Raw genomic sequence first — 11,195 nt, forward strand, 5'->3', positions numbered from 1 at the left:
CTTCACCCAACTAGAGCAGGACATACTTTAAAATAAAAGCCTGCAAAAGGACACAGCGAAAGAAATGCATCCCCAACTCAGCGCCAGGATTAGCTGCCATCTATCACAGCTAAGTGGCTTACACTGAGGCAGACGTCCTGCTGTGAGTGCTGGAACTGGAAAAGAGCAGCCTGGAGTACCACCAGCTCCCGCTCTGTTATTTCCAAAGCCCCTGAACCCAAACCACGTGGCGGAAGGTGCAGTAAAAGAACGAGCAGAAGTCCTGCAGCCAAACCAGGAAAGCCTCCTGGCCATGACTTCCTTCCACCTGGATGTTTCACCAGTTAAAGAACAGCAAAGATTGGGTTTAGGGCTCTGCACAGATGGGAACAATGCGAGTGACCACAGGAATAAGGTGGGGGAATTCCACCCCTGGAAGGGGAAAGCAGCAGGGATCCCATCACGAGGGACACTGCCTCGAGCTCCCCGTGGGGTCATGTCCCAGAAGCCGGCTTACATTTGTGACCCTAGAGAAGGGAAAGGGACTGCAGACAGAAATCTTACAGCAGCAGGAGCTGCTGTGTGCTGGCAGTGGTACCTCACAGTCCCACCTAGCAGAGCAGAGTGCACTTTGCCTGCCCTAACTCCCCCTGAACGAGCTGCAGCTACAGAGCAGTGCAGTTAATGACAGCGCTGGGATGAGCCCAGTGCAGCCCCATGCATTATTCAGCAGGGTACCAGGAGAAAACCTGCACTAAAGTGCAAACGGGGAAAGAACAAGGCTATGTTTCCTCAAGGAGCACTTCAGTGTCACGCAAGAGCAGCTGCATGGCACTGTGCAGCTTCTTTTTTAAGCAATCCTAAATATGCTTCTCACACAAAGTACCAAAGCACAGTGGTAAGGTTTTTAATGAGTATACTCGGGTTATAAGCCAATCCTCTACCTGTTGCGCACGAAACCCTACCAACATCGAGGAGACCTCACGCCTTGTGAAAGCAGATGGCTGATGCAGGAGTTCCCAAAGTGACCGGCTGTCTCCCACCTGCAAATCCATCCCCAGCTCAGAAGCATTGGCCAGAAGGAGCACTTCTGGCTGGCTCCTCTCCTCTCGCCTGGTTAAGAAATGGCAAAACGGAGAAAAAAAACGGAGAGACCCCTCCTAGAGCGGTTTCCCTGTCGTTAATTTCTGCACTGGAAGCGAAAGGCAGGGGATGTCTTCTGACGTGAGCGCTCTTCAGTGCATCCCACCGCGCACAGAGGACCGTGTCGGACCGCATCGCCGGCGGCACACACAGAGCCCAACTCCCATCGCTCCTCAGCACTTGGGAACGGCCGCTCCTTCCCGTTCCCCCCGCAGCCAACGCGGAGCGGGCAGAGCCCGCACAGCCCGCGTTCAGGAGCCTCTCTCAGGGTCCCCCTCTCCCCCCTGGATGCCGGGGCAGCCCAACTCACCCAGCACGAAGCAGAGGAAGCGGCGGGGCAGCAGTGCCATGGCCAGCAGCAAGGGGCCCGGCTGCCGCCTCGCCGGGAGCTGCGGCGCGATCGTGCCCGTCCTTGGTGCTTGTTTCGTGTTAATAGAAATCAAGCGAGTTCGCACAGCTCCACCTGCGGGAATCGGCAGCGCTCTGCGTTACGGACATCCCCGTTTTCTCGTCGCAGCAGAACGCCTCCCTCCGTAAAGCACCGTGCCCATCTCGTTGCACAACTAGGGAGCACGGAGGGCGGTGTGTGCTGTTAGGGATGCGGTAGGGCGAAGCGCTCAGCTGGGTGCGGGCAGGGAGGAAACCAAAGCGGAGGCTGGACCCGCAGCTTCGGGATAAAGCAGCAGCAGCGCCTGGCAGCGCAGCACCGGGGCTTGGGATGCGTTTGCCACCACGGCGAGGGGAGAGCAAATAGTGAGGGGTGGAAATAGCAAAACGACAGCACAACTCTGGGCAGAAGGAATCTCAACCTTTATTCACGGTAAGGCTGCTTTCGGCAGCACGGGCAGCCAGGAGCAAAGTACAGCCAAGGGACAGAGATGGACAGCAATGAGTGGTATGACAGCACACGCCCGCCAGTGACAATCAGTGCTGGCTTCTTCCCTCAGCCCCACGGCAGGCACACACCTAAGCTGCCTCTCCTTCCGTCGCCAGAAGAGGATGTAAAACCACGGGAGCAGCTCCACGGGCAAACAAAAGGCTGGGTGCTCCCGTATCAACCCAAAGCAGACCTCGGGGAGGGTCTGTGTGGGAGAGGCTTTCCCCTGCACAGTGCTATAGGACCCAAAAGAAAAGCTTCTAGACCCAGCCCTCCTGGGCAAGGCTCTGCTCAGAGCAGCCGCTGCAGCACGGGGCTTATGTAAGCGCACTGCCAGCGCCGTGCGATCTGCAAGCCGGCCCTTGCTGCCTCTCCCTCCCCTGCCTTGCGTGAAAAGGATACTTGACATTTCTGCCCACTATTTGGAACTGTTATCTGGAGAGCACGTAAGCGTGCCGGCTGTTTGTTAGCATGGCAGCTATCACCGTGCCTGGCACGGAGCGGCACCGGGAGCCGGGGCTTGTGTGCTTCAGCAGAAAGAAGTCCTGCTGCTGTAAGTCTCAACGTGCTAAAATGGGAGCCTTAAAACCTCATAAGAAACAGGGGGAACTACACAGAACAACCAAACTGGGAAGAATTACTCAATATCTGTCTGCACAGAAAGCTGAAAAGAACTTGGGGCTATGTTCGGTCAAACATCCCTGCAAACCAAACAGCAATGCTAAGCGAGCTGTCACGAAATCAAACAAACAAGAAGGACAGAACAATCCCGGAGCGAGCTGGACTGCAAAAATCTGTCATGTGAAGTGGTCGGTTCTTCATTACATCATCTACGCAGAAAGGAAGATAAAGGAAAAGCAGATTAAGTTTTGCCTGAACACGTGTAAGGCGAAACAAAACAGCGGCGTTGTCAGCATCCCAGAGCACCACTAGAGGCTGTATTGCTTTTACTATGGAGGGCAGAAGTTTGCATGCAGGAGCGAGGTTTCCTAGCCCTGAGAACTGCGTACCAAAAAGTTATTACGCTAAAATGCAAAGGGACAAGCAAACTTATTCTGTTCAGTACCTACAGCAGGAATAAATATCACACAAGAGAAAAAATCGTCAGGTTTTAAACCAGAATCGAGCCTGGAGTTTCTCTGTGAAATGCTGCACAGGAACTGGCCACTAGATGTCACCTTTGGCCAGAACATTGTTAATTTACTCCACCACGTTCATCGATAAAACCTGCACAGTGAAACCCCCATTGCACCCAGGTTGATGAGTGCACAGAGCCAGCAAGCTGCTCTGCTCACAGACGTTCTGCAACAGCACCTCATCTTTAGAATCTGCTGTTGTAGTGATTCATACTCATTGTGCAGGAACAGGTTCCTAGGGAGCTCTCATTGTCAGGCTATGCAGCTAGATTAATTCACATCTATGTTGTAGGCTGGAATACTTACTGATCGCCACTGCCTTTCCCTGTACAAACAGCCGTTGGTTTCCTTAGGATTACAGAGGCCCTTTCCATAATAGAACTGATGGACAAGCCACTTAGGACACCGTTATTGTTCTTCCTCACCTCCAGCAGAGCATCCACGATTTTATCTCTGTAGGAGCAACATAAACAGCTGCTGACATCACTTGTTGTACCATTATTTAGCGCTCAGCTTCTCCTGGCTATAGTATTCATTATACATCAGGGCAGAAATGCAATCCAAGTACTCTCACCTGCTGGCTTCTGGATGAACGTCTTTAAGTTTCTTCATTAATTTGGCAAAGCTGCTCAAGTTCAGTGCTTTAGGAGACATAAAGGCTTCTAATGAATTAGTGGAGGCAGGAGCAGCAGGTGCTTTTGGCAGGGAATTTCCTCCAGTAGCCTAAAATTGCATGAAAATTGCAGTGAATGGGCTATGCAATGCACAAGTCATTTGGAGCATCTTTACTACCAATAAGTGTTACAGTAAAAAAGAGAAGTGAGAGAAATACAGACAGATAGCATATCTACAGCTTCCCAACCAATACTAATTTTGCCTTGTCCTCCAATGACCAGCCAGAGTGAATAAAGAACCAATACCTATGATACTACTGTGCCATTACATTTAAAACCTGATAGTGTTTCCTTTGATATCGCCATCCCTTTCCTGTATCAAAATCAAAAGACATTCCCATTGAAAGGGTACCAAGTAAAACTAAAAGAGAAGAAAAACAAGATAAAAATCTCATGCAAATGCCTGGGCTGCTGGTTTGGGGTTAAGAAGAAATATCACAGCTTGATGTAGGAGCAAACAAAGGGCGTTCTTACTCTTTTTCAGCATGTCACCAATTTATAACTGACACATTCCATGCTTTCATACCCTAACACCATTCGGTAAGCAATAAATGTGACATGTTAGAGAGCAGGAAGCTGGAAGGCTCCAATCTGTCACATAGAGGAGCTGCAATAATCATTAATTACCTTTTGATTAACTGCAAATAGAAAACTTACGGAGCCTTCAGCAGAGGATTTGGGGCTCCTGGCTTCTGATGGTACTTGTGTAGAGCCAGGAGTGTGTGCAGAAGCCCCGGGCTGGAGAGGCACCTTCTGAGAAGCAGAGGAGGTGCCAGGTGCTGCCACACAACCAGGTGCTGACGGGAGCATTTCACTCTGATCTCTGCTTGCACTGTTAGCAACAGAGAGAGCTTCGCACCAAAGCTTCTTCCCAAGTATGTTGGAAGCCAAAGATCTGTTCTCTGATGGATTGCTGACAAGCTCCACACTTATTGGTTTTCCTTTCATTTGTGTCTTGTTCATTTTTTCCACTGCTAACTTTGCTGAGGAGGTGTCTTTAAAGCCAAGAAATGCGCATCTAAGGCACAAAATAGGAAACTAAGCAAAGTACATCTTCAATTACAACACAGTGTCGGTAAGTATATTGGTACTATCTGTATGAACACAGGATGACTCTCATCTTTTGAGCAAGAGAAAATTCCAGGCTGCTTAGCTTCTCATTAGGTGAGAAGCCACCTGGAATCACAGGTTTTTGCCAACTAATCTGCATCAACATTGCTTAATAAAGCTTTATTAATGTACCTGTGGTTATCAGAATCCTCACAGAGCAGAATGACAGAGATCTGGTACTTCTGGAAATGCGATCTCAGATCATCCTACAAAAACACACAGGGATATATATATATTGTTTGCAGGGTTATAAGATGAAGTTTCACACAAGCATTGAGACATGGCTGCAATGGAAGTGGAAGCAGGCGTACCTCTGACACAGATGAACTCAAGCCACCAATGCAAACAAATGTGCACTCATTTGCACCCTCTGTTATCTTTGCTCCTGATAACAAACATAAGAAATCAGACTGTTACCATTTTTGCAGCTCAAGCTGACATCTCTGTAAAGTAATTCTCATTACAGGGCAGGATGCAGAAAGGAAAACAGAGCACATGCTATCAATGCCATTATTAGGTACCTCACTTGAAAGCAGGTGACCTCACCTCTTAAACCAACTGTGTCTTGTTTCTCTGGGTGCTTCCCCACTTCTTCAGATACTAGTGACAAATCTGTTACTGCAAAGTCCTCTCTAGCATCAAACCAGCATTCGTTCCATTCTTTGTTTCTCACAGATCCTTGGCGGTACAAATAGATTTCAGATGATTACACTCAGATGAATGAATATAAAACTGCTATGTGTTTCAGAGGATCCCAGCTGCTTCCATTATTTGCTGCTACATGACACATACCAGATCTCCCATCTATTTGAAGTGGCAAAGGTTTATTATTATTTCTTTGTGGACAAACAGATGGCTGATATGCAGGGATATTCTACTGTGCCTTGTGTTGGAATGCTTACTAGTATGTATTTGACACCCTTTCCCCCACCTCACCCTTCAAACAACGAGCAGACTGTGTCATATCACACCTGAAGCAGTGATCTTACCGTGCTGCACACCCTGCTCTTTAAGCTGCTCCTGGGACACCTTGGAGGAAGCAGAGTCACTGGGCTGCTGGCTGTCAGTTAAACATGTGGTCTGTGCACTCTCCTATGAGCACATTCCAGTTATATCATGCAACTTGCACTTGATAATGTATTTATATTTTTTACTTTAGACTATTAATCAATAAAACAGGTTCATTTTAAAAAGAGAACCTGCTGATCTCACCAAGAACCCCTACGTTGTTTTTGCATTCAACCCAAACTGGTCACTCAGCAGACTTTGCTGTTACTGGCAGAGAATTCCAGCTTGAGCCTTATAGCCCATGGCTGTATGAGAGCACACCTGAAAAGAGTCACTGCTCCCAGCACAAATGTCCATCAAACTCAGTAATGACAAACCCCTACCTACCGTGTAGACAGGAGTTCTGATTTCCTGCAACCCTGAAGCTTCAAAACCTGCTTTTCTCATGCCTGAAAAAGAACTGCAAAAGATCCAAGAACTCAATTTAAATGCAGCTCCACAGTTTTTAACACGTACCACCACACAGCTCCCATCTGAGAACACTCCAGAGCAGAGCTTTCCCTGCAATGAAACCACTGCACCCGAAGTGCTATGCAGTCTGGAGCAGCAAGATGCATCCCCACATAAAGGATTCCCAAGTTTAACATCTTTTAAGCTCTGCTCCCATTTTTTTTTTGAGCTTTATAACCAGAAATGAGGACTACTACTCACCCATGGTGAAGTTCCTCCCCGAATAACTGTCAAAAGAGAAAACAGGACTTAATTTTCTAGTAAGAAATTATTAAAAGCAAACAAGCACAATAATAATAACAATAATAAATAATAAAATACCTGGCATGGGACATAAGAGGAAACAATGGGCAATGACTTTATCTCGACTGACAGCGGTGGAAGTGTGCTCAAAGGTGTTCCCGTTTGTATTTTTGCTCTCATACTGCTGTAATTCTTATTCAGCTCTTCCAAAACTGATGTGACAGTTGAATCTACTTCAGTATTAGCAGAAGTATTTCCATAGTATCTGTTAAAATGCATGGAGGAAAGAAAAATGTTCCCCATCAGCAGTACGGTAAGGCATCCCGTGGTTGGAATACCAGGTTTGCTGCAGGGTGAATATTTAGCAATTAATGCCAAGTGATCCATTGCACTCAGAAGGACATTAATGTACATGCCTGCCAAAACATGCTTTTTCCTCCAAAGCCAGTTTGTGGATCTTCAAGCAGTGTCGGTAGCACATCTGATAGTGAGCGTTCAGAACCTGCAGTTCTGCTTCAATAGCTCTCTGCAGTAGACTTTGACAGACTGACACAGAATCCTTCACAGTGTCTTTGCTGATGTGTGCTGGCCTTCAAAGTAACAACAAATACAATCTCAAAGTTTTTGAGTCAATACTACAGGTTTGCTATGTTTTATTGTTAAATGAGCAGCTTTACAGAAGCCGCCTTCTGATGTGACTGGAGGGAAAAGAGAACACAGTCAGTTCCTCCCATTTGCAGGATTAGAGAATCAGAATCCTTGGAGCTGGGAGTGACTTTTAAAGGCCATCCGGCCCAGCTCCCTTGCAATGAGCAGAGCCTTTCCATCTGCAACACAGAAATCTTACCTGGCATCTAGAACTCCAAACAGAGAACAATCCATGACCCACCTGTCAGCCATTATCTTTAAACAGCTGCTGCACAACTCAGCTTTGGATTCCCTCTGTTCCTAAATAAAGATCATCACAAAGAAAGTACAGATTAACATTTGCACAGACAAGTTCTGAGTTAGGTTACCAAAGCTTTATGCGTCATTATTATTTGCGAAGTTACCTTGTCTTGTGATCTACTTTCATTTGCCCCAGCGCTGCCATCCTGGTGCACATCAGCAAGCTGTGACCCCATTTCCTCTGTAGGACCAGGTCCAGACAGCCGGTCTGTACTGCCAGCAACAGTGGCACGAGTTTCCCCAGGCGAACCCACACACCTGAATTCATTCATCATTGTCACCTCTGTATTAATTGCCCTGGATGAGAGAGGAACTCGAGCACTGGTACTTCTGCTGGTTGTAAAGCAAACTCTAAAATCACAACTCGCATCGACTGCCTGGTTCACTTTAGAACGACCGACCACATCTCCCAAGCTTTCACAACACTCCAGGTTGAGGGAGGTCTTTGCACTGCATGATTTGCCTGAGGCTTCCTCCCCAGAACAGAGATCCTTGATAGAGAGAACTGCAGGGACCGGACGCCGGTTCTCATCCACCTTTGCAGCACGGTAAGCGCAGCTGGCACTGCACATGTGCAGGAGGGGATCCTCACAACTGTAAAACTCAGAGTCCCCTGCCCTTTTGCAAAGCTCTGTGGTTTTTGCTGGGGCCCTTTCCCTTGGTGACAGTGAAGGGCATCCTCCCTCTGCTAAGTTGCTGTGAACACACCTGTGGTTCTGTTGGGGCTGTGTGCTATCAGGTGAGGAAGCATCTTTCACCTCTGAATGGTGAATGGCAAGCAGATTTAGGTAACTCCTTTCTGTACTCCTGCATGCGTTATTGTCAAGCATATGTCCAGCAAGACCACTGAGAGATGCTGCCTGCTCCTCCTTCTGATCACAAGCCACAGCACTGCCAACCAGCAGAGAGTTGTGGAACAGCTGGGGAAGCTCTGCCATAGCTGCTTCTGCACCCGTACAATGCTCAGCTTCCCTTTGCTCAGGAAACTCTCTTGAGCTATTCCCATCATCAAAGCCTTCTTCATTCGCACTGATGTACTCCAGCTGTGAATCTTCACCCAATTGGACATGACTCCCACCATAGCACAGCCCGCAGGTGGAATCTGTACCACCATCACACACTCTCAGCACATCAGCTTCCGTCTCACTTTTGTCTACCTCTGCAGTGCAGGTTCTCATTCTCATGTTATACATGTCAATATCTGCATCTAAAGACGTACTCAAGTAAGGCAAGCTTTCCTCTGACAATGCTGCAAGGCCTCTGTAGATGCTTTCCTGGGCTTCCTTGGGATAAGGGCTTAGCAAGGAGGTGCGCACGAGGCACTGCTGTTTGCTTTTAACATCATCCTTCTGCAGCTCCATGGGTCCTTGTCAGAAATGATCCACACAGCTCGTCCTTCAGGCTCCCACAGCCACCTCCTTCACATAAACAAGACAACTTCAAGCTGTTTTGTGCAGTAGAACATCACGCCTTCTCCTTATGACCGACTGCAGCCCACGCTACCAGGCCCAGGCCTCAGAATGGAGCCCATCCACCAACGGCCCCCCAACGGCTGCTGTGTTGATTGGCTGAGGCAGAGGCTATGTGCTGCCACTGCCATATTGCCTCAAACAGCCGCAGCTTTTTGGATCTTGCCATGCTCCGGGACCCTCATTTTTACAAAACTGCCTTTAAACCTGGCTGCTGCAAGGCCTGAAGTGCAAGGTCTGCCCACCCTGAGTCCGTAAAATGCAGTAAAAACACACTGAGGCTTCTAAACAGTGCTATGGCAGTCTGAACGCATCCACCCCCAAAGCACAACCACCTACAAAAGAACCACCACCCCCTGGCCCTCAGCCCCACAGCCCCCTGAAGTGGGGCCCATTTCCCAACACAAAATGATTCCAACTAAAGATCATATCCAGATTGAAACACACAGATGATTTCCATTGCAAGGCTAATGCTTATGGTGTGCATATGACTTCCCTAATCACTGACAACCTTCTATTCTGCATCAGTGACATGACCTATGTGATCCTAAGTACCCTGTGTGGGCTTAACTTAATAACAGAGAAGGTGATTTCTTTAGTAACTTTGTTTTGTTCATGTTTGTTTGTTTAGATACTTAAACAGTGTAGCTGAACGTTTAGGCTCACAATGAAAAGCTACACAAAGGAGGGACTTCCAGAAAGAAATCCTTCCGTGGTGGCAGTCAGACCTTGAATGGGGTCTAGGATGTGAATTGCTTTCACCCGTGCTCCCCTGGCTGACCCAGTCCCCTCCTCAGGTAATCGATCAGTGTTTCAGGCCATGACTCAACAGTCCCCATACATGTGGCATGGCCAAAGCTGTCTATTGTGAGCTCTGGCTAGCTGGACACCAGTGAGGTTATGGCCTGATTTAGCTGGTGATGGGCGTGCACAGCCCAGAATTAAGGGTCACAGAAATGTGCCGTTCCTTATGGCCTTGCCCGAGTGATCTTGGCTCCCTGACCTCCTGTGGGACAGACATCCCCTCTCTCTGCACTGCCAGCTTCAAATGAACAAGTCACTTGTGTGTGAGTATACATAGCATGTCTCGCCTTTGGGATAACTGTTTTGGTTTAGCCAGCTTTGCTATAAATAAGCAGAGTCCATCTGTGGTCCTGAGCCTGCACTTGCAAAGCCCGTCTCCATGCTGTGCCCCTTTGAGCACGGCTCACACGTGCCCTGGGTATTGCAGAGATGAATGGTTTGGGAGCTTGAGGCGCGCTTTGAGTGAGGTGGGCGTGCGGTGTGAACGCTGCTGAACCTGGTCCTGGGAGGCGGACAGCAAATGCAGAGCTTCAGAAACAGGGAGAGGCTCTTCTATTTTTGCAAGCCAATGTGTTTTGAGAAGAAACACCTGAAACCACAGCAAGTGCAGTGAAGTCAAAACAGTCACTCACTCAAGAGGTCACAAGAAGTTATGTTTATTACCTGCAAATGGGCTCGTTTGCTATCGAACCACCTTAAATGTGCTGTAGCAGGAGCACTGCTACAAAAAGTGAGTGCTTATGTCTCGTTCCCTTAAGAAACCAGGCTGAAAATGGCTGTAGGCAGCACCTTTCTGTTCTAGAGAGGAGGTTACTGACAGCCAAAAATGTCTCCCAGCTCTGTAATCTCTCCCAGAACTCTAAAATCACAACTTGCATAGACTGCCTGGTTCACTTTAGAATTACTCACCACATCTCCCAAGCTTTTACAACACTCCACGTGTGCTATCAGGTGAGGAAGCATCTTTTGCCCCCAGATGGTGCATGGCAAGCAGATTTAGGTAACTCCTTTCTGTACTCCTGCGTGCGTTATTGTCAAGCATATTTCCAGCAAGACCGCTGAGAGATGCTGTCTGCTCTTCCTTATGATCACAAGCCACAGCACTGCCAACCAATAGAGAGTTGTGGAACAGCTGAGGAAGCTCTGGCATAGCTGCTTCCGCACCTGTACAACACTCAGAGTCAGCAAGATTTTGTTTCTTTGCAGCTTCACCACCTGCAACGTCATAAACTGGATCTGCTGCCATTATGGTTTCGATTCCTGAGTCTGAAAAATGCAGTAATTGAGGCTTCTA

General features: G+C 48.1%; 1 protein-coding gene and 1 long non-coding RNA gene across 3 annotated transcripts; one reads left to right on the top strand and one right to left on the bottom strand.

Moving 5' to 3' along the window:
• Positions 1–9,310, bottom strand: RBM44 (RNA binding motif protein 44). Of its 2 annotated transcripts, none has more exons than XM_032445948.1 (14): positions 7,733–9,310; positions 7,570–7,628; positions 7,097–7,270; positions 6,759–6,945; positions 6,639–6,664; positions 6,315–6,387; positions 5,909–5,948; positions 5,466–5,597; positions 5,231–5,304; positions 5,052–5,125; positions 4,467–4,827; positions 3,710–3,858; positions 3,442–3,588; positions 1–2,829 (listed from the first exon to the last, which is right to left on the bottom strand). In XM_032445948.1, the coding sequence occupies exons 1-14, from the start codon at positions 8,987–8,989 to the stop codon at positions 2,826–2,828; spliced, it is 2,757 nt and encodes a 918-aa protein (XP_032301839.1). In that variant the 5' UTR covers positions 8,990–9,310; the 3' UTR covers positions 1–2,825. The 2 variants fall into 2 exon arrangements, with proteins under 2 accessions (XP_032301839.1, XP_015723551.1); XM_015868065.2 differs by having other exon boundaries at positions 5,909–6,011.
• LOC107316501 lies at positions 9,301–10,609 on the top strand. The gene is made up of 2 exons (XR_001556400.2): positions 9,301–10,164; positions 10,329–10,609. It is a non-coding gene; the product is annotated as an uncharacterized LOC107316501 (long non-coding RNA).
• The last annotated feature ends 586 nt before the right edge of the window (positions 10,610–11,195 follow it).

The sequence above is a fragment of the Coturnix japonica genome, chromosome 7 (assembly GCF_001577835.2).
Source record: "Coturnix japonica isolate 7356 chromosome 7, Coturnix japonica 2.1, whole genome shotgun sequence".
In the NCBI taxonomy this organism is placed as follows: domain Eukaryota; kingdom Metazoa; phylum Chordata; class Aves; order Galliformes; family Phasianidae; genus Coturnix; species Coturnix japonica.